The 23,613-nt window shown below is 36.8% G+C and overlaps 1 protein-coding gene across 1 annotated transcript in view; it reads left to right on the forward strand.

Annotated features, from left to right (window-relative positions):
* ITCH (itchy E3 ubiquitin protein ligase) overlaps window positions 1–22,570 on the forward strand; it is a 165,046-nt gene extending 142,476 nt beyond the window's left edge. Inside the window, exons 18-24 of the mRNA XM_069077577.1 lie at window positions 628–761; window positions 1,134–1,274; window positions 3,634–3,754; window positions 10,538–10,642; window positions 12,119–12,215; window positions 14,481–14,553; window positions 18,927–22,570. Of these exons, the coding sequence (XP_068933678.1) occupies window positions 628–761; window positions 1,134–1,274; window positions 3,634–3,754; window positions 10,538–10,642; window positions 12,119–12,215; window positions 14,481–14,553; window positions 18,927–19,026 (771 nt within the window). The 3' untranslated portion in view covers window positions 19,027–22,570. The remainder of the gene's footprint in view (window positions 1–627; window positions 762–1,133; window positions 1,275–3,633; window positions 3,755–10,537; window positions 10,643–12,118; window positions 12,216–14,480; window positions 14,554–18,926) is intronic.
* Window positions 22,571–23,613: the final 1,043 nt, after the last annotated feature.

Below are 23,613 nucleotides of genomic sequence, written 5' to 3' on the forward strand. Positions count from 1 at the left end.
GAAAGCAGTAAAATTATTACTATATACTCCTAACATAAGGCTTAAAAGCTTATTTTCCTAAATTTTGTAGTTCTTCACAAAATCTTTGAATTGAAAAGGATGTCTGAGTTTATATATTCAAACCCAAAACTAGAGCATGGACCTTCTCTGCAGTTCTACCATCCTTAACAAATGGTTGTCTATACTCTGCTTAAAAACTGCCAGTAAGAAGGCACGCAAGGCTGGTAAAGTGGATAAAACAGCAGAATGGAGTCACAAGACTGGGTTTGAGGCCCATCTGTGACACTTAATTACCTATGTGACCAAGATAAGTTATTCAACTTCTCTGAGCCTCAGTTTATTCATTTGTAAACTATAAATAAGATGTAACTACTTATTTCATTAGATTGGTATGACTAGTTATTGTTATGGCAGTCTACTTCACTTATGGATAGCTCTTGTTAAATTTTTCTGAGTTGGCTTCTCTGTACTTTGACCATTGGTGCTAGAGTAAAACAAGTTTGATCCATCAAGTCACTGTATATCAGCTTATGTGACATTATTGTGGTTGCTTTTAAACATTTTGAATGCTGAATTCATATTATAAGAATTCTGTGAATTAAATCTTTTATTTTTCTTATTCTTCAGGCATTATTCCATGGAAAATTCATAGATACAGGCTTTTCTTTGCCATTCTATAAACGTATCTTGAATAAACCAGTTGGACTCAAGGACTTAGAATCTATTGATCCAGAATTTTACAATTCTCTCATCTGGGTTAAGTAAGTTTCTGATTAGTTTACTTTGTGGAATTTTAGCACAGTTGCCTTAATTTTTCATTTCCTAATTCCCACCAATGATCATTGGAGTATAATGGAGTATAATTTATTTTTGGAATTAAATGTACTCTACACTAACCTTCTCTTTCTTTCATTGTACGTTACAATAAATTTGACAGAAATGTAACTTAGGACTTGTAGATTTGGACAAAGGTGTAATGACTAAAGAACATAATTTCCTAATTCTTTTATTCTTTTGCTTTGTTAATTTGATCTAATTATCATTTCATAGTAAGAAATGCAGTTGCTCGAAAACATAATTGAATTGTTCAGGGAATAAATAATGGGTTCTATGTTATACTAATTTTTTAACAGAGAAAACAATATCGAAGAATGTGGTTTAGAGATGTACTTCTCAGTTGATAAAGAAATTCTCGGTGAAATTAAGAGTCATGAACTGAAGCCCAATGGCAGCAATATTCTAGTAACAGAAGAAAATAAAGAAGAATATATTAGGTGAGAGAAAGTGTACTCTTTATATTGTTCTTATCATCTTGGCTCCTTTCCTGGGTCTTCAGCAAGTTGACTAAAAAGTGAACACACAATCTTAATTTTAAAGGACTGATGACTGATTATTTTTAAAATATTCATAAGAGGGACCAGGTTAGGTTACCACAGATTATCAAACTTAATGTTGGAAAAGATTTTTAATATGTCTGCTCAGTCTACCTAAATCTAACAATTTTAAGACATATATTAAAATTGTAATTTAGGTAGACTTTGATATTTCAAAGTCTTAATTATTAAAACTGAAGAGTTTTTGGTTTGATTTTTGAGCAAGGGCTTTCTTGTTAACTATACATAGGTATTATTTTTAAATTTAATTTAATTTTTTTCAGTAAATAGGCGTTTATTTTCTGTTTCCCAACCCTCTGAATTTAAAAGGAAAAACAAAAACAAAAGCAAAACTATTGTAACAAATAGAGTTTTCTCCTGTTTCTGCTCTCCAGTATTCATCAGAATGTTTTTCTGGAACCATCTTTTTCATCATTTTACAGCACAATAGTTTTCTATTACATTATTATACTATAATTTATTCAGCCATTTCCCAATTAATGGGCATCCCCTTTATTTCTACATCTTTGTTGCTGAAGAAAGATTGTCTCTAAATATTTTTGTATATATGGGTCCTTTTCTTCTTTCATTTGATCTTTTATCTGAGAAGGTAGGGAGTCTCATATGCCAAGTAGTGGTATTTCTCAGTCAAAAAAATTTAATAACTTCTTGTTGTTAAACAATAGTTTCAGATTGCTTTCTGGACTGCTTAATTTATAGCTCCAATGATTTATTATTGTGCCTATTTTCCCACAGTCCCTTCAGCATTGTTATTTTCTTTTTTTTGTCATCTTTGTCAAACTGATGAATGCTAGGTAGAACCTCAACATTGTTTTAATTTTCATTTCTCTGTTGTTAGTGATTTAGTGCATTTATTTATGTGGTTGGTGATGGCTTGAATTTCTTCATTGGAAAATTACTTTGTTCATATCATTTAACCATTTGTCTATTAGAGAATGGCTTTTGTTCAACATTTTTTATAAATTTTAGAAATGAGACCCTTAGCAGACAAACTTGTTACAAAGATCTACTCCAGCTATTCTCTACAAAATTTAATTGTATTAGTTTTGTTTGTGGGAGGAAAACACATTAATTTTATGTAATCAGAATTAACCATTTTATGATTATGATTCACATATATACTTTCAAGTAAGTTTCATATAATGCTAAAGTGATGGCCTCTTAGCTTTTGCCTGTTAACTTATAAAAATTGTTCTGTAAGAAGTGATGGAGACAGTTTTAGAGAAACAGAGACTTTTTTTTTGCACTGATGCAGAGTAGAGTGAGCAAAACCCTAAGAACTATCTACACAAAAACATCAATATTGTAAAGACAATCAATTTTGAAGGCCTTGTATAATCTTTAACAGCAACCAAGCACAATTCTGGAGGATGCATGGATGTTTAATGAAACATGCAACTTAGAGTGCTGGTTTAAGATGTTAAATTGTTTTGTATATAACTTATGTAGTAATTTGTTGTGTTTGACTCTATGTATTTGTTACAGGGTTGTGTTCTTTTCTTTTTTTATTGGAGGGCAGGGGAGGGTAGGAGTGAGAGAAGGTGTATTTTTGTTAATTGAAAAAGATTTTAGTTTAAAAATAAAATTGGTCTTTCTTTCCTCCACCCAAAGAAAAAAGATATCCTACAATCTCCAGATTATTATGAAGTTCATCTGCTCCTCATTTCTTATAGAACAATAGTATTCCATTACATTGATATATCACAACTTGTTTAGCCATTCCCCAATTGATGGGGATCCCCTTGATTTCCAGTTCTTTGCTACCACAAAAAAGAGCTGTTACAAATATTTTTGTACATACTGGCCCTCCTCCCACTTTTATGATCTCTTTGGGATACATCCCTAGAAATGGTATTGCTGGATGAAAGGGTATGCACATTTTTATAGCCCTTTGGGTATAGTTCCAAATTGTTCTCCAGAATGGTTGGATCAATTCACAACTCCACAACAATGCATTAGTGTTCCAATTTCCCCACATCTTCTCTAGCATTTTCCTGTTTGCTCATGTTAGCCAATCTGACCAGTGACATGTAGTACCTAAGAGTTGTTTTGATTTGCATTTCTCTAATCAATAGTGATTTAGAGAATTTTTTCATATGATTATAGATATCTTTAATTTCTTCCTCTGAAAAGTTATTGTTCATGTCCTTTGACCTTTTATCAATTGGGGAACAACTTGTATTCTTGTAAATTTGACTCAGTTCTCTGTATATTTTAGAACTGTGTTTCTTTTCTTCAGAATGGTAGCTGAATGGAGATTATCTCGGGGTGTTGAAGAACAGACACAAGCTTTTTTCGAAGGCTTCAATGAAATTCTTCCCCAGCAATACCTGCAGTACTTTGATGCTAAGGAACTAGAGGTGAGAAGTATCTCTTTCCTTTGATGACATAAAGAATTACAGATCCTGGCACTTAAGAAAGCCAACAATTCAAATTTGTGATTATTTCTGTACAATTGGGCAAACTGATATTCAGTTTGAAAATGGATTCTTGTTCTGTCTACTTCTCAAGGTTGTTGGGAGGATCAGATGAATTGAGATAATGTATATGAAGCTCTCTTGTAAAATAAATACTATATACAGGTATATTTAATTTCTGTAGGGAATCCTAAAAGTCTTAGAACGGTTTTTAAACTTTGAAAGCTTAAAACTGGGGGGCAGAGTCAAGATGGCGGAGTAGAAGCCCAACCTCCAAGCGGCTCTGGCTTCCACCTTCCCCAATCAATGTAAAAAGGGGACTCAGAACAAACTTTGGAGCTGCAGAACCCACAAAATGACACAGAGAAGCTAACCTCCTGCTGAAGACAGCCTGGCAGGCCGGCAGGAATCGGGCAGCTCAGTGCTCTGGGAGCCGAGCCCAAGCCTGCCATGAGCCAGAGGTTTTAGCTAGCACCAGGGTGGGTCTGACCAGCTGCCGGCAGAAGGGACTCCATATCAGCAGCAGCTATGGCCATTTCCAGAATTAATCAACACACAGATACAAAGGACAAAGTGAAAGGTCAGTGCAGTCTGCACTTTGGAAACCCAGTAAGAGGGAGTACCTCAGCTTTTGCCCCTGGGGTGAGAAGCCACTGAGACGCCAGCGCCACATGGCAGCTTCAGCTCCTGGCCTGCAGAATGTAGGGGGACCAAGTGACCAGTCTGAAGGGTAATCCCTCTTGCTTTAACCCGCTTGGATCTGGATTGCAGTCTAGGGTGGAGGTCCTGGGGTGTATGTCCAGCTTGCCAGAGCATGTGGAGGCCTCAGAGAGGGCACCCATCTAATACCTGCTGCAGCTGAGAAAACCCCAGCGTTTGGGACGAAAGCTCCCCTGTCTGGTGGCAGAGTCCTACTGTGGCAAAAAGTCCAGGGGTCAAGTGACTGAGGGGCGACATGGCCAGGCAAAGGAAACAAAGCAGACAGAAGATTCCAACATTAGACTCCTATTTGGGGGACAAAAAGGAGCAAAGCATGGAACAGGAGGAAGACAGTGAAGTCAGAACTCCCGCACCAAAAGCTTCAAAGGAAAATACAAGCTGGTTACAGGCCATAGAGGACCTTAAGAAGCAGATAAGAGAAGTGGAGGAAAAATTGGGAAGAGAAATGAGAACAATGCAAGAAAATTACGAAATGAGAGTCAACAGCCTGACTGAGGAAAATAACACCTTTAAAAAACAGACTAACTCAAATGGCAAAAGAGGCTCAAAAAGGCAATGAGGAGAAGAATGCCTTAAAAAGTCGAATTTTCCAGATGGAAAAAGAATCTCAAAAGCTCACTGAGGAGAATCATTGCTTCAGAATTAGATTGGAGCAAATGGAAGTTAATGACTTTATGAGAAATCAAGATGCTGTTAAACAGATCCAAACAAATGAAAGAATAGAAGGCAATGTGAAATATCTTATGGGAAAAACCACTGACCTGGAAAATAGATCCAAGAGAGATAATTTAAAAATTATTGGACTACCTGAAAGCCATGATCAAAGAAAGAACCTAGAAATCATCTTCCAGGAAATTTTCAAAGAAAACTGCCCTGATGTTTTAGAACCAGAGGGCAAAATAGAGGGTAAAAGAATCCACCAATCACCTCCTGAAAAAGATCCCAAAAGAAAACTCCTAGGAATATTATAGCCAGGTTCTGGAATTCCTAGATTAAGGAGAGAATATTACAAGTAGCCAGGAAAAAACAATGTGAATATTGTGGAAACACAATCAGGATAACAGGATCTGGCAGCTTCTACACTGAAGGATCAAAGGGCTTGGAATATGATATTCCGGAGGTCAAAGGAGCTGGGATGAAAACCAAGAATCACCTACCCAGCAAAACTGAGTATCATGTTTCAGGGGAAAATATGGTCATTCAGTGGAATAGAGGACTTTATTTCAAGCATTCTTGCTGAAAAAACCAGAGTTGAATAGAAAATTTGACATTCAGATAAGAGAAGCATGAGAAGGTAAACAGGGAAAAGAAATCATAAGGAGCTTATCAAAGTTGAACTATTAACATTCCTTCATGGAAAAACAATAATTGTAACTGATGAAACATTTCTCAGTATGAAAATAGTTGAGGGGAATAGAAATATCTATATCTATATATGAGGGTATATGGGCATATGAATGCATATGTGAATGAGTGTATGTATGTTTACAGGTATACATAGATAGAGGGCACAGGACCAATTTAACAGGAAGGGATGATACTTAAAAGGTGAAATTAAGAGGTGAGAGAGGAATATAATGAGAGGAGATGGGGAGAGACAGAATGGGGTAAACTATCTCATATAGAAGAGGCAAGGGAAAATGGTTACAATGGAGGGGAAGAATAGGAAGGCAAAAGGGAATGGGTCAACCTTATTCCCATTGAATTTGGCTTGGGGAGGGAATGAAATACACAGTAAATAGGGTATCTCACCCTACAGGAGAGTAGGGGCAAAGGCTTGAGAGGGAAGGCAGGCTTGAGGGGAGGGAAGTTGGAAGCACCCACTTTTGAAAAGGGATGGGATCGAAGTAGAGAATAGAACAAGTGGGAGGTGGGATAGGAGGGAGGGAAATATAGTCAGTCTTTTATGATATATTTACTCTGTTATTGTTTTGCATTAGCCACACATGTACAACCTATACTGAACTGCTTATCTTCCCAGTAAGGGTGGGTGACAAGGGAGGAAGGGAATGAATCTGGAATTCAGTTTTAAAATCAAATGTTTAAATATATACATATACATATACACACACACTATCATTAATACTATTTTACATGTAATTGGGAAATAAGATATACAGGCACTGGGGCATAGAGATCCACTGGAAAAGTCGAAAGGGGTATGGGAGAAAATATGGGAGAGAGCAGATTGGAGGAGGGGATATCCTGTGAGACTGCTATGTTGGGGCAGTGGGTAGGGGAAAAACGGGGAGAAAATTTGTAACTCAAAATCTGGCAGAAATGTATGATGTAAATCAGAAGTTAATAAAGCATTTGAAAAATGAAAAAAAAATTAACTTTCACACTATTAAAAAAAAAAGCTTAAAACTTTTGGGACACTTTGTATAAAGTTTGGGATTTGCAAAGTGCCTAGCATATACATGCTTTTACTAACTAATTGACTGACTTCCACCCCTTCACACTGGTTATAGTCAATATCTTTATAATGTATTATTTCCCATTCATGTTGCACTTTTAGAAGTCATAAATGAACCTCTTATTTGCCAAATTACAGAATTTGAGAGGTGGAAGGGGGCCTGAGCAGGTATCTAGTCCAATCCATATCTGAAAGCAATCCCAACCATAATATCTCTGACTAATAGTCTCCAGTCTCTGCTTGAACACTTCCAAGGAAGGGAAAACAGGCCACCTCTCCAGGCAGTCTGTTTCAGGTTACATAGGTCTAATTGTTAGGAAATTTTTCCTGACACCAACCCTAAACTTGTCTTTTTGTGAATTCCCCCCAGCCCCCTTGTTCTTCTATGGAGACCAAACAGAGTAAGTCTAACCCATCTTTGCATGACAATCCTTCAAATCCTGGAAGACAGTTTGCCCTCAGGATTCTTTACTGAATTACATCCCCATTTCATTTTAACAATTCATTTTAGCATAGTCTTACCAACCTGATTACCCTCCTCTAAACACTCTACACCTTAGTCAGTGCCTTAAATTGTGACTTTACAAACTGAACAAAATTTACAAGGAAAAAAATATAGAGGGACTTTGATCTTATGCCTAGTAACTATGCCTGACAATGCTGCCTAAAATTGCATTAGGTCTTTTGGTTTTCATGTCACACTGCTAATTTAATAAGCTTTCAGTCTGCTAGGACCCCAAGATCTTTTTCTGCCCCCTTTATCTTGTATTTATGAAGTTGGATTTTGATACCTTAAAAAAACATGACGTTGAATTTTATTGAATTTGGAATTTTTTTTATTCTGGTGGTAAAATTACCAGCTTTGTGTCTTCTGCAAACTAGATCTTACCTTTTATCCAAATGGTAGCTAAAATTGTTAGTAGCACAGATAGATCCCTGGAGTAGTCTGTTGCATATCTCCTGCCACAGTGACATCAGACTATAAATCACTTCTCTTTGAGTTACCTTCAAGCTGCTTCTGAACATATCTGATTGGTCAATCATCCAGTCCACATTTCCCCGTCTTCTCCATAGAAACAGAATGAAATATTGTATCAGAGTTTGTTAAACTACAAGTAAACTATATTCACAGCATTCCCTTCATCTATTAGTTTAATAATGTTGCCAACAAAACTAAAAAGAAATAAAGTGACTTGTACATGGCCTCTTCTTGAGGAAGCTCTTTGTGATCACCCTTCCCTGTCTAGCAGTTCACCTGCCATATCTTATTGATCCGTTTTAGAATCTTTCCAGGAATCAAGGCTCACTGTTGAATAGTGTGTAGATTTATTCTTCTCTTTTTTTCCCTTAATATTGAGACATTTGCACTTCCCTGATTCTGTGCTACCTCTCCCATTTTCCATGATATCTTAGGTATCACTGATGAGAGTTCAGCCATTCCATCTTCAAGTTCTTTCACCACCTGGGGGTGTCATTCATCTGGCCCAGGGGACTTGAATTTGTCCAGTACAACTGGGTTCTTTCTTACCATCTTCTCATTTATCTTGGGCCATAGCTCTGTATTAGGGTTTCGGGGGGTGTTTAGTGGCCATTTCTACTCCAGAAGCCATTCTCTTTTGGCAGAGAAAACAGAAGCAAAATAAGATTTGAGCAGCTCAGCCTTTTCTCTAATGTTCTCTCAGTTATCAGCCCATCCAATGCAAGCAAAGGTTCTGTCCTTCCTTTTCCTCACTGTATAGTGAGAAAGTCTCCATCTTTTTTGTAGTCCTTTGCTTCCCTCACCATCTTCAGCTCATTCTGAGTTTTAGCACTCCTGACCATTTTTGTAGGACTATGCCACACAGTTGGTTTATCCTCTCTGACTTGCCCTTGCTTCTATCTTCTGTTCATTTCTTTTAAAATTTAGTTTGGTGAATTCTCTCTGCATCCCTGTTATCATCTTCATATAACTTTGGTTCTTTCCTCTTCCATGGAATTATTTCCCTTCATGTCCTCAGAATTTCATTTCTTAGCATCTTCCATTCACTCTAGGCTGATTGTCTCTGCAAAAATTTTAGTCATGGGAATCCTATGTATATTTCCTCTGACCTCTTTGCAATATATTTTCCCCAAATCTAGGATGCATCCCATGATGTCCAGAGATTCTTTCTTCCTCTATCACAAATTCTAAATAGGCATGGTCACTTTCCTCATTTCCATACCAACAGCTAAATCCTTCCTGTCAGTGAGAATCAGCCAGAATAGAATTTCCCCTTGTTGGTTCATCTGATATTTGAAAGATGAAGTTATTATAAAGGCAAGTCAAGAAGTTGTCCTTCAGGCAGAGAGAGCTTTCATAGATGTCCGGATAATTAAAAGGCCCCCAAAACTACTATTCCTCATCTATTTCCTCTTTTAATATGCAAATGGTCTGTAATGTTCTCCAATGATGAAATCACTTCTTTCTCCTATTGATCCTTTTTTTTGTTTTTCAATTGAGGGGATTGGGGTTGTGACTTGTCCAGGGTCATATAGTCTTCTATCGATCTTAACCCAATCCAGTGTCTTTTTTCTCAGTCCTTGTACTCTTTGTCCCTGTTGAGGCATTTGATATTGTTGACCATCCCTTAGTATATTGTTCCTTTTAGTTAATATATAAATAACATTAATAAATGTTCATTCATGAATTAGTGTAACTGAACTAGGTCTTTAAGTAAAAGTTAAGTTTTAGTGTAAAGTGTACCATGAGTGGTATTTTTCTCTGTGGATACCATATCCTTGAAATTTATTTTATATCACAGGTAGATAATAGTTCTTGGTATCTGATTTTAAAAATGAAATCCTGAATAGATTTGGTGCTTTAAAAACTAGTAATTGTCGAACAGGTTTTGTTTGTTTGTTTGTTTTTTGCTTTTTAGAGGGGGGAACGCAGGGCAATTGGGGTTAAGTGACTAGCCCAAGGTTGCATGGTTAGTAAGTACCGTTTTCCCCGATAATAAGACCTATCCCGAAAATAAGCCCTCCCCTTACTGTGTAAGATTCCTCTAAAATAAGCCCTCCCCCGAAAATAAGCCCTATTGAGATTGCTACTGCAGTGAAGGTGATCCCCTGCGCTACACGCTACATTACAGTACCCTCTGTATGCACCGTCCCCCCCCCCTGAAACGCACGCCGCGCTCCGAGCTGCAGCAGTGAGTGCGTCATCCTGTTCTTCCCCAGTGATTTGCTTATTGAATAAAGGTACATTTTTTTGTTCACATTTACCTGTTTATTAAAATTGCTGTCAATGTTCATTAAAATAAGCCCTCCCCTGAAAATAAGCCCTCTGGTGTTTTTCTGTCCAAAAAACTAATAAGACAGTGTCTTATTATCGGGGAAACACGGTATGTCAAGTGTCTGGGGTCGGATTTGAACTCAGGTCCTTCAGACTCCAGGGCCGATGTTCTATTTGTTGCTCCACCTAGCCTCCCCCTGTTAAAAACAATGTTAAGCTATCATGTTGAGCTAGTGATTTTCTTTCATACCTTTATTATTGATGGGACCTGGTCAAAGTATACTTATAATAAGTCTTTAAAATCCTTGAATAAACCATGTATTTTCTGTCATCAAAGGTACTTTTGTGTGGAATGCAAGAGATTGATTTAAATGACTGGCAAAGACATGCCATTTACCGACATTATACTAGGACGAGCAAGCAAATCATGTGGTTTTGGCAGGTTTGTAGCTGATTTCTTCACTTTTATTTTCGTCAACATTTTATAATTTATTAGAAAATAACTACATCAGACAGAACGCAAGTTACAAAACAAAATATACTATACTCTGCTTATACTGCAGGCCTCTGGATTCATTCATTTGGGATGGCCTCTTATAACTAGGTCCTTATAGGACTTTTAGTAATTTACTCTTTTTACAAGGCATAAGATAGAACTATCATTATAATGTACCACATTCTCCTATACTGTGATACTTACTTGTGTTTTGGGCTATTGTATAACTAAAGCATTGTTTGCTGTTTGTCATGCCAAAGCTTTTCATTAATTAAGAAAGTTTTTGAAAGCTTTGGAATCTTTCTACAAAATAAATGGTAAAACAAAATAGAGTTTTTGATTCCGAAACAAGAATAGTTTTTCTCTGTGTGTTTGTGTGCTTATCAGTTCAAATTGAAGATTTTATCAAAAAATGTGAAACTTGCATAATGTAAATATTACTATGTAAATTGTTCTTTTTGAAAGATATTTGACTGAGTTAAAAGAAAATCAGGCTGCAAATTAGAAAAGGTTAACTTGGTGGTGACTGACTACCAAATAAGATTATCATTGGGTTGTAGCTCTCAGGATTGCTAAATAAACTGTGCCATATTTCTATCCCAGAGGAAGCAGGAGGAGAAAGAGACAGAGTATCTGCCAAACCAACTTATCTGTGGCATGTTTCGGCAGCTATCTCTAGGCATCCCAGATATATTCTCTTTAGATAGAGGGAACTGTGACAATAGAATAAACCTTTCTGGATCAGGGTTCTCTAAACAACAGTTTTTTCATAAAACAAAATCTATACTGAACAAGGTTGCTATGCATATAAATGCCAGAGGGTACTTCTCCATTCTTTTTTCTGCATTTCCCCTGTGTCAGGGAATTGGGGGTTGGAGGATGGAATATTGAATAGGGTCAGGAGTGCTTTACCTAAGACTTTGATTCTAAAATAGTAGGAGCACATCTGGCACAGCTGTTCACTGTCAAAATTCAGCCCCTTTCTCTATTTCCCATTCAGAGTGGCAGAAGAGGCCTTTATAGAATCTGAGTTGAAAGGGTCCTTAAAGGTCATTTAGTCTAACCCACACTTGAAGCAGGAATCCTCTCTAAATCATCTTGATGAGGGGTTATCTAGTCTGTCCTTGAATGCATCTAGGGCTAAGGAAACCCTAAAAACTGTTCCTAAAACATCTCATAGCTGAGAGTATTGGGAGTAAGAGAAGCAAAATGCATAGGTCTTGTGCCTGATAAATATGTTTAATGACAGATATGGGCAAGGCAGGAAGTGGTCAGTCCTGTCACTGGCAATGTTGAAGGGGATTCTTCGTGATGATTTTTACCTTACATGTTGCTATTTTTATGTGCTTGATATTATTATTGCTTGTTGCTTCAAAATATACATATTCCATATATTTAAAAGTTATTTTTCCCTTTTAACAGTTTGTGAAAGAAATTGACAACGAGAAGAGAATGAGGCTATTGCAGTTTGTTACTGGGACCTGCAGATTGCCAGTTGGGGGATTTGCTGATCTCATGGGTATGCAAATATTTCCAATACAGAAATTGGTTAAGCAGGCAGCTCTTTTTATATAGAGAGATAGATACAGTTACATATGTATGTATATGTATGTATGAACTAACCAAAACAGATATAAAGCAGTAATTCCCTTAGGTAATTTGGATTAACTTGGCTTTGTGTTAAGTCACCCTTTCTGTTTATGTTACCTTATGATATTGAACTGTCACATTTATTTCATTGTAGACATTAAACCCAGTATATCACATCAGTGGATGAATAGTGGTAACCCATCTTGTGAAAATTGACTTCTGAAATGATTCTAAGGACTACCACAGCCCTAATCTCTAGAAAAATTAAGTGTCTGCTGTGGGGTTAACATTGTACCTAGGTGTTGTTAGTGAGAGAAGTCATTGGGGAAATAAAGAAGACTTAAAAAGAAAAAGCACACATACAAGCAATGCTCTAATAGTACAAGTCAGTACATAGTTGAGAAGAAAGGGAGGGGGGCATCAGTGGCAGCCTTCAGGCTCTGAGGTAGAGTGCAAGGCAGTACCCTTGCATGGCCCTGGGGAAGAAAGTGAGAAGGCGAGCTTGTTGTTTTTCCCCTATCATAGCATTGCTTTAAAAAAAAAAATGAATACATTTTGTTTTGACACAACAAACTTCCCATTGAATGCATCCCCAAAATCCTCTACAAGTGACACTTCTACAAAAACTCTTTACTAGTTGTAACAAAAAGGAGGATGAATCTCTTAGTTTTAGTTTGACCAGAGTTTACTTCTCAGCATTGACTGAATTTACATTGTTTTAGCCCTTGCATGTGTTGTTTTTTTTATTCTTGAGAAGCTCGGTTTTTTTTGTTTTGTTTTGTTTTGTTTTTTTTTTAGGGAAACAAGAAAGGTGATGGGAGCATGCTGAGTTTGAAAAAAAAATCACAGGACTTACAAGTGGAAAGATCCTTTAGATCATAAGATCATAAAAATTAGGGTTGAATGGGACCCTAGAGATGACCAAGTCCTACCTTCATTTTATAGATAAGGAAACTCAACTTTAGAAAGGTTCAGTAAGTTGTCCAACGTCACACAGGAAGTAAAATAGCAGAGCTCATATTTGAACCCAGATTCTCTAATTCTGTATTAGGTGCTTCTTCCCCACCCAGGGCTAGATTTTGTGGGAGTCATATTCACATAGAGATGATAATTGAAAGTATAAGAACAGATCTGCTCTCTAGGAAAAAGGAGAGCAGAGACCAGAAGACTAAGAATGAAGGACATGTGAAGGAGATAGGAAAATGGCCCAAAGAAAAGGAAAAGAGCCAGGGTAATACAATGGGCTCGGAGCTATGGTGGGAGACAGTCCTAAAAAGAGGTCCTGGATGCCACAGAGAGGCAGTCACAAGAGAAGGAGAATGTCAGAAAGACCACTGGATCTGTTGAAAAGATGACCTTGAGAAAATAGTTTCCAGGGTTTGGGGAGGAGGTAGAAACAAGTTTACTGGGGATTAAGGAGAAAATGGATGATAATGAAGACAGATCACTCCCTGGAGTAATATGATGGGAACAGGAAAGAGAAATAGGACGGAAGCTGGAAGGAATAGCAGGGTCAAGCAAGTAGTTTTTAAAATAACTCATTTGCTTTAAGATTTACAAGGGAAAGTTGTCCATGTTTAAAGGCAAATGGGAAGCACTATGGATGAGGAGAGATTAAAGATTGAAAATCAACAAGTACTTATTAAATGCCCACTGAATGCTAGGCTCTGGGTTAAAATTAACAGCTCTTTCAAGTCACAGACTTGTCATTTCTCATCCTTATCTCTCCAGCATTTAGCAGGTATCTTGCATATATCATAGGTACTTACTCCATTGAATTGAAGAGAAAATAGCAATATGTCCCTCAGGAGTCTGAAAATGTTGTGTCTGTCCATCAGAGCATAATGGATGTTCTTCATCCATAAGAAGGTGGGGTTAGTATTGAGCTACTGAGATAAGGCTTTTCACTGGAAGGAAGGAAAAAACCTAGATTTCCAAAGCAATTTTAGCCATGTTCTCTGAGTCTTCTTAGAAAATCTGAATCTAAACCTAGTTTTGATCAGAGAAGGTTACCAGAAACTGATTGTGTTATTTTCTCATTTTTCCTTTAGCATTAATACTTGAGTTTTTCATATATTACATTCCTGTATTTCCTGTTACCAGTTTGGTATCCCAGATATAGGAGGATAAAGCATCATTTTCTGTCAAGGGCAGACACACCAAAAATTGATACATATTTTTTATTTTGTCATAGGGAGCAATGGACCACAAAAGTTTTGCATTGAAAAAGTTGGGAAAGAAAATTGGTTACCTAGAAGTCATACCTGGTGAGTAAAATCATTCAGACTAAGGAAAAAAACTTTCTAGCAATCTGGCTCACAAATGAAGAAATTATACCTACTGAAGTATTTCTCAGTATGTAGAATTGTAGAGGATGCATGATAATTGTCACAAAAAATGTAGTTCTCAGATAGCAGAGTAAAGATTGAAAGATATCCCAAGTTCAATGATTAATACTTGACTTCTGAGGACTAATCAGGTGATACATTCCCCCCTCTTCTGGGAAGAGAGGAACTATCAGAATGAGGCATACATTATCAGACATGCTAACATGTTGGTTTGTTTTATTTAATTAAGTTCAACAAGGGATTTTTTTTTTACTATTTCAATTTTTCCTCAATTAACATGTTAGAGCAATTTTTTTTACATTTGAAAAAAAATATTTTGACTTCCAAACTCTGTTCCCATCTCCCCCGTCCCCTGAGGGAGGATGGTTCCTGAGATGGCTAGCAATTTCATATAGTTTATACACGTGCAGTTATGTAAAACATTTCCATATTAGACATTTTGTACAAGGAGACTCAAACAAAAAAAAAGAAAAGAAGACAAAAATAGTATGCTTCAGTCTATATTCAGACAACATTAGTTCTTTCTCTGGAGGTGAATAGCATTTTTTATTATGAGTCCTTTGTGATTGTCTTGGAACATTTAATTGCTGGGAATAGCCAAATCATTCGCAGTTCTTCATCATATAATATTTTGCTGTTACTGTATACAGTGTTCTCCCGGTTCTGCTCACTTCACTTTGCATCAGTTCATGTAAGTCTTTCAGAAATCATCCTGCTTATCATTTTTTTTATAGCACAATAATATTCCACCAGACTCATATACCACTTGTTCAGCCATTCCCAAGTTGATGGGCATTCCTCTCAATTTCCAGTTCTTTGCCACCACAAAAACAGCTGGTATAATGATTTTTGTAGAAATGAGTCCTTTTCCCTTGGATCTCTTTGGGATATAGACCTAGCAGTGGTATTCCTGGATCAAAGCACAATTTGATTGCCCTATGGGCATAGTTCCAAATTGCTCTCCAAAATGACTGGATCAGTTCACTATTTACCAACAATGCATTAGTGTCCCAGTTTTCCCACATTCCCTCCAATATTTATCATTTTCAGCAAGGGACATTTCCAATGGGGATCCTAGTCACTGAGAAGTGAAAGATGATTTAAAAAAGAAAGCATCAATTATGTGCTGAATTTTCAGCTGATGACCATTAAAGCAAGGCACTAAATCAAGCTGAGAAAAGGGAGAGACTGGGGGGGAAATAGTGTTTTTCCTTAAGGAAGAAAAATAATTGAATGCTACAACAGTTGCCAAAGCATAATTGCAAAGGACCTTAGCAATCATCTGGACTAACCTTGAAGCATGAATCATCCGTTTTTTCATAATATTTTATTCTGTAAAGAAATAATCCCATTATGTGGTATCATGGAAAGAAACTGAAGAGTTGGAAAACTTGATCTCAGATTCCCTCTATGCTGCTTAATGCTTGTGGAAGATCAGCTGGTTCTGTTGCAGATTCATTATTTAATCTCAGCTGACCCCTGACCATTGCACAGAAAACCTTTTATTCTTCCTTTTCCTGATTCCGTCACACTGTTACATGGTCTAAGCTATTCAGAACTTGCTCATTTTCTGATACCTCCCTCCTGCAAGCAGCCTGCTCCCTCTTAGCAGATGACTTGACCTCCTACTTTATGCCATTTAAAGAGTCCTCTCCCCATCCCCATAACTCTGAATTCCCTATTACCTCTTTACCCAGCCTTGTTTAAGTTTCTGAAGAAGTGGCCCTTCTCCTACTTAGGGCTAATTTCTTTCCTTGTGTCTTGTTCCATTAGTTTGCCCCATTAGTTATTCTTCTCACATCTTTTCCTCTCCTTATCTACTGACATCTTCCTCACTGCCTACAAATATATTCAGATCTTGCTCTTATGTTCTGTGACTGTAGCTTCTCCTTTCACTGCCTAAATTCCAGAAATTCATGTACACTGGCTGCCTCCTTCCTTCCCACCTACTCTATGATGCCTTTTATTTTTACACCACAGTCATTTCCTGATAGACACCCTTTCCCCAAACACCCTCCCTTATAACAAAACCAGTTTGCCCCTCAGTCATGTCCAGTCTTCCAATAATGTTCACTCCCTCTTACACAGAGGAGAGAGGCTATTTCATGATACGTTTTCTTAGGCTAGGATTGGCTTCTGAACCTAGTGTTGTTCACCTTTCACTATGATTCTTCTTTTCACAGGATTTTCCTCAATGCTTCTTTATGTTATTATGGTCATTGTGAATGTTGTCTTCTTGTTCATATACTTAATTTATGTCAGCACTTCCCAGGATTCTTCATATAGTAGAGTATATGTACGTGCATATTCCATAACTGTCAATAACCTTTCCCTAATTGTTGGGCCCTCACTTGTTTCTAATATTTTTGATACCACAAAAAGGACTGCTATGAAGATTTTAGCACATCTGTGTCCTTTGGGCTTTATGCCCAGTAGTAGGTCAGAAGGTTATCAACAATTTAGTGTCTTTTATCACATAATTTCAAATTGTCTTCAAAAACTGTTAGACCAATTCACGGATGTACCAACGGTGTTTTTTTTTTCCTTCACCTGCTCCCTCTGTCACCGACCATTTCCATCATTTTGATCATGAGATAGAATTTGAGGCCTCAAAACTATTTTAATTTCTACTTCTCTAATAGTGATTTAGAGATTGGTGTGGCTTCTGAAAGTTTGAAGCTCTTTGTTTGAAAACTTTTCAGAAAGGTCCAGGGTATGAATCCTTTGGCTGCCTTTGAAGTCTTATATTTGTGTCAATTCCTTATAGATTTTGGAAATCAGATTTTTTTTCAGAGATATTTAATACAAAGATTTTTCCCAACTCTGCAGTTTTTCTTCTAAGTCCATTGATCTTGTTTGTGCTAAAGGGTCCTGATTTTATTTGGTCAGAATTTTTTTTATCTTTTATTATCACCTTTGCCTTGTTTAGATAAGAACTCACCTCTTAGCCCTACTTGGGAAAAGACACTTACTTTGTTTATTCGTTTTACTTTTTATGTTTTTAAAAAAAAAACCTATTATTTTATATTATAATGACAGAAAACAGGTTGGTGAAAATAAGCAGACTTTTATTCACTGATTTCTAGGCTTCAACAAGATTCCAAAGCTACTTCTGTAATATGGATGAAAGAATAAGAACAGCATTTCTGATATTTTTTTCTCTTTTTAAAACTATACCACCTCCTTGGCACATTTATCTTGAGCCACCAAAGCAAATTTTAAAACTCACTTCCAAGATTAGTGAGTTTTCAGCTTGCCTTGTTTACTTTTTCTATTGGTTTTAGGAAAATGCTTGGTCTTTTTTCATAGTATCAGATTCTTTAAAAAATCGTATTTTTCCTGATGTATTTTTGTTCTTGCATCACATTTGTTTCCACATCTGTTCCTCCTCTCACCTCTAGCCAGTGACCTACCCGGCCCTTATAATAAAGATTTTAAAAGGAAGAGAAACCAAAACAGGTCAGCAAAACACATTGATGGTGTCTGACAGAATATGTGGTGTACCAGATGCATCATCTCTCCACCTTCCTCCCTTCCCTCTGTTATCATCTACTTTTAAGGTGGGAAAGTTCCTTAGAGGACACCCCGGGTCCCTCATTTTGTTGATTCTGAAACTAAGAACACTGATGGGGAGAGACTTACCCAGGGTACACTGCTATTTTCACATGAATTTAATTAATTAAGTACTTGGAATTTCTTCCTGGGGCCAAAGCACTAGGTCTAGATGAATTACATCAATTTGCAGTTCCTAACAGAGGTGGCTGCCTCTTCCATGTGTAAGCCAAGAGAACTTATAATCAAGGCTTGCAGTTCAGCAAGACTGCCAGTCTTCTCCCCTCTGCTACATTGTATCTGCTCTGTGTGTTCTCTTATCTGTACCTATTTATTACATTATCTCCCATATTAGAATGGCAGCTCCTTGAGGGCAAGCACTGTTTTTGCTTTTCTTTATGTTTTCAGCCTTTAGAGAAAGAAGTGCCTTATACATAGTAAGCCTTGATAAATGCTTGTTTATTGATTACCACCTGTATGCCAGGCACATTTATTCCCCATGCTAACAGCCCCTCAGGGAACTTATATTTTACTGTAGGGATACATGTACTCTGATAAGTGAATACAAAGTAATATGAGGAGGGAAAAAAAGACTAAAATCTGGAGGGATCATGTAAAACTTTGCATAAGAGCCTTCTTTCTCTGGCAGCAATTAAACCCCAAAGGTGAAATATTTTGTCAGCTTCTTTGTTGTTTTCTTATGAGTTTGCTTCTCTCATGCTGATCATTCTTACTTTTAGTTTTAACCGCTTGGATCTACCACCCTACAAGAGCTATGAACAACTGAAGGAAAAACTGTTATTTGCCATTGAGGAAACAGAAGGATTTGGACAAGAGTAACTTCTGAAAATTTGCACCCTTGAAGGACATGAATTCATTTGCAATATTTGTCCTTCACCTCTTCTGCTTGTTGCACATCTTGTAAATTGGACTCTGATTGTTTAAAGAGTTATTTGTGTGTAAGTAAATTAATGTTATCATTGCGATTGATGCCCCAGTAATTCTGGATTTCTACCGAGCCCTTCCAGAAATAAGATCTTCAAGTGACATGGCTCCAGATGAAACCTGACTTAACTTGAGATTTAACACAGCAATGACACCTGCCTTGTTTTACTCAACAAGAATGTTTCTTTAACCTTTTATTTGGTCAAGTCTTTCCTTTAGAGGTAGGTTTTTCTTTGAGGAAGCTGCAGAAGTCCCTTTATAGCTGCAAAGTGCAGGTTATTCATCGTAAGCCTCTTGGTAAAGAGGGATTATCAGTTCAAGCTTAAGCCAGCTCCCAGGTACGAGGAGCAAGCATCCAGCTCATGTGCCTATTCTCACTGCAGCTTGGCCTGACTGTTCTCCATTTTGCATCATTTTGATGTTACCTCTGGAAGTGATTCAGAACTCTCGCATCTGTTCACAAATACCTTCTGCCATTCAGTGCCACTTCAAAAATGAATTCAGACAGAACTAAATCCCAGCCTGCACATGACACTATTAAGTTTGTCTCCTCATTGGGATTTTCAACTTAGCACAAATGCTCAACTTGCCCCAGCATTGCTAACACTGTAGGAAAGTGGCTATGTACGTGAGACAGGTCTGGTAAGCTTGACCACTAGCAGTTTAATTGAGGACAGAGCAAACAGAGGGAAGGAGCATCCAGAATGGTGCTAGGTAACCAAAAAAATCCCTCTATATAAACACCGTGGTTGTATACTGTTTGCAAAAGTTCACCTGGAATTAAAATCAGTTGGGTCCCGTATGTCCAATATTTTTACAGATTCTTGTTGATGGTAGTAGAAAAGGAGAGATGGAAGTTAGGCTTGACCTTTGCAATTGTGTCATATTCAGATAATTTCCTCTTTCTTTTTTTTTTTGAAACATTTAAGTGGTGTTTGAACAAACCACTTTATGCATTGTTTACCTTCTAATCCAAACTATTTAAATATAAAACATCTCTGGAAATCATATTTTCATTTTGGGGGAAACTTGAGGTTTTTGGTTTTTTTTAAAGAATTGCTTGAAAGAAAGCCCATCTGTGTGTTTACTCAGTTACCTGTGAAATGTTCTCTCTCTGGATTTGAACTGATCATTTCTCCATCATATGTTAAGGTAGTCATTTTGGTTCTTTGTTGTGCCTGAGCTTAGTTGAATTATTATTTTCATTTTAAAATTAAGCAGTTTTAATTTCTGTTTTCCGTTAATATTTAAGATTAGACTTGATTTTTTGTTGATGATTGCACTTTGGGTCTTTTATATGTATATTGTCTTTCCTCGTTCTGCCCCCACAGAGTTGTCTAAGGATGGATTTCAGTCATGGGTTTTAATCCATGGAGACTGGGATAGAGCCTGAGGTCTAAGTGGTGGATGTCAGAAAAAGAATCCAGTCCCACCTGGAAGAAAATATTTTTGTTTCCTCCACAGTTGAATCTCGGAGCAAACAACAAACAAAAAATTGTAAAGATATTAAATGTACTTTGGCTCTAAGAGACTAGAATCTTAAAATAGAGATTTCGTATGAGTAGAATGGGCTGCCTTGTCTGGCGGTTGCCTGTCAGTATGAAAGGGAAAAGAGGTTCTCCCAATCCTGTTTGATTTTTATTTTATTTTTACACATCTCTTGCATATACCCCATGAAATGCTTTTTGATTTCCTAAAGCCATAGCTGATCTTAAAGCAGAGACTTGTCATTTTTTCCTGTTGGGAGGATGTGAAACAGTCTTACTGAGTAAATAATTACCAACTACCCAACTATGACCAAATTTTTGTGATAAGTGATGGGCTCTGGAAGAGACAAAGCCTTATAAAGATTTCCTGGTGAGGTGAATTATTATAATGAAATTTAGTTACCTAAGAGTCTTATAAATAAGAGAGATTTACAAAATTAAGTGAGATAATGTAAGAAAGTAGACTTTTTTTGTTCTACATAATGCATCATGAGTCATCTACAGACATAGAAATATTGTGTTAAAATGTATAAATATCACCCAAGAGGCTTTCTGCCCTATATTTTTAAGATACAGAATAGTTATATTTGAAATAGCCATAACCCTAGTTCTATAGGGTTTGGCTGTTAAATATTTTTATGGATGAAATGTTTAGTTCCAGAAAAGGTAAATGCTTGTATATATTTTTGCAGCCTGGGGGTCTCCCTTATTCCATTTCTTCCTTTAATTTAAGTGGTCACATGTATATGTCTTTCCTGCTGTACTAGGGAACTGGGGGCTGGATATCCCAAGAACCAGAGTTTGCGAAAATACTGCAGAGATATACAGGAAATACAAATACCTACCAAATGAAACCTTACATTTGGGTCCAAACTAAACATTTGAAAATAGATTTGTTGTAAGTGTTTAATTAGAGAGATTTCTTAAATCTTAACTAAAAAATGCTTTTAGAAAGTCCATTTTCTTTGTAAGCATTGTAAATGCTAACAAATCCTGTTAATTTTTTTACCGCATGTTATATTGAAATAAAAAGGAAGTAAAATAAGCAGCTGGTGCATTCTTCCGCTCTGTATGGGAAGCTGGGGAGCACAGCACTCAGTCTTCTCTTTGACAAGCGAGAAGGGGTCTGGCCAGGGAAATTTTTAGTAGAAATTAATCAAAGTATAGTGGTTTTAAAACAACAGGTAAGCCAAATAAATAAACTACTGCTCTTTACTTATATGATTTTGTGTCAGAATACCAAGACTCTTAAGAATGTAGGACTTCAAATAACCCTATTAGAATTCAGTTTAGTTTTCAGATTTTAATTTCACACCAGTGGATTTTGACCAACTAATGACAAGCCTTACCTTTTATTTATTTGACAGGAAATTTATAATCTGTGACTAGGGCATGCCCCCAGGGGAGTCATGTGAAAGTCCTAGTATGTGCATTTCAGTCCAACAAACAAGAAACTTATGTCCTTTTATACTTACTCAGTTAATAATTGGAAATACTATCATATGCTTTTATTCATTTCTAATAAAGCAAGGAGATAATATTTTTCTTTCTTAATCCTGTCCTGTCTCAATTTTGATATATTTTCCCTTTTCTTTCTGATAAATCTTATATTAATGTCACCTCTTGCAAAATTGGCATCTCCAGCCCCTTTGGGGGGATTTTATTTTAAAGGGTTTTTTGTTGTTTTTTTTTCCCAAAAAATTCTAGTTTGTATATACACTTTCACTAACTAATCAGGGAAAAGCAGCACTGGATTATACAATACTGTATTGGAGTTTCATTGTTGAATTTTCCTTGGACTGTAATTTCAAATACTCTGGTCACTGTAAAAGTATCCTTAACAAGTCAAGCACTTTGTACAATTCCTTAAAGAGCTGGCTCACTCATTTTGTTTTGTTTTTTTTACGAAGTCTAAGTTCAAATTTGTAATTAAACTTTTTGGTCCTTTGGTCCTTTACTTGACATTTTTTGTTAGTTGTAGGTAAAGGGTCACTACTCACCTTCTGCAGGATCAGATCCCTGAGGTAGTTTTATGACCACCCTGGTGATCTGGTTTTGCCCTTTCATGATAAAGACACACAGAAGGAAGAATACATTTGTCTCCCCTAATTAGCATTACTGTGTATCGTTTCATATAACAAGATGGCTTTTGTTTCAAAAAGTTAAGGGTAAGAGCATCAAAGGTCACTAATGAGAGGGGTTTGTGCTGGCTTTTTCCACTATTTTCCTCAAGTAATTATTAACATTTCCATAAACCGTCACAATTTACAAAGCATTATCACTAGGGTGGTAGGTAATTCAAAGATAACTATCCCCATTTTACAGATGAGAAGTCTAAGGCTTAAGTAGGTAATGTGTCCCATTTTTAGTGGCAGAGCTCAGACTTCAACATAGGGCTTCCAACTTATAAGTCCATTCTATGCAGGAATGCTTCAGTGAGACATGACCACCTACATAAGATGGCACACAGACTTACCACCTTTTAGCCTGGAGCTGATCTGTTCAGGAATTAGTTCTTTCTCTTGTTTTAGGAGATTAAATGTTAAAGTCTCTGAATTTTAATAGTGTCTTTAAGGATATAGGAGTTAGGACGAGTCAGTCCAAAAAAGTGATGGTATCAGTATGTCTTTTCAAGGCCTAGTAAGTGGGTCAGCAGTTAATCTCTACTAAACCCACACTTTCCATAGTTGCTTTGCATACCATCTCCTGCAAGGGACTCTAAATTTCAGTCTGGCTCAATGAGTAAAGAGACGTCCAGTTACATTTAACTAACATTTAATAAGTGTTTACTATATGCAGAACAATTTACCGGACATTGGGGGAACTAACAAAAAAAGACAATCCTTAAAGAAACAGTGGGGAGGGTGATATACACAGATTACTATAAAGTGAATGTGGATCATAAATGCAAACAACAATAGCATTTACATAGCACTCTTTAAGGTTTGCAAAATGCTTTATATTTTCGTTGCTAAAATTGAGGCAGATTGCAATT

Source organism: Petaurus breviceps, unplaced genomic scaffold (genome assembly GCF_028583685.1).
Source record: "Petaurus breviceps papuanus isolate PSGF00001 unplaced genomic scaffold, PetGlider_PUasm1.0 90994, whole genome shotgun sequence".
NCBI classification, from domain to species: Eukaryota; Metazoa; Chordata; class Mammalia; order Diprotodontia; family Petauridae; genus Petaurus; species Petaurus breviceps.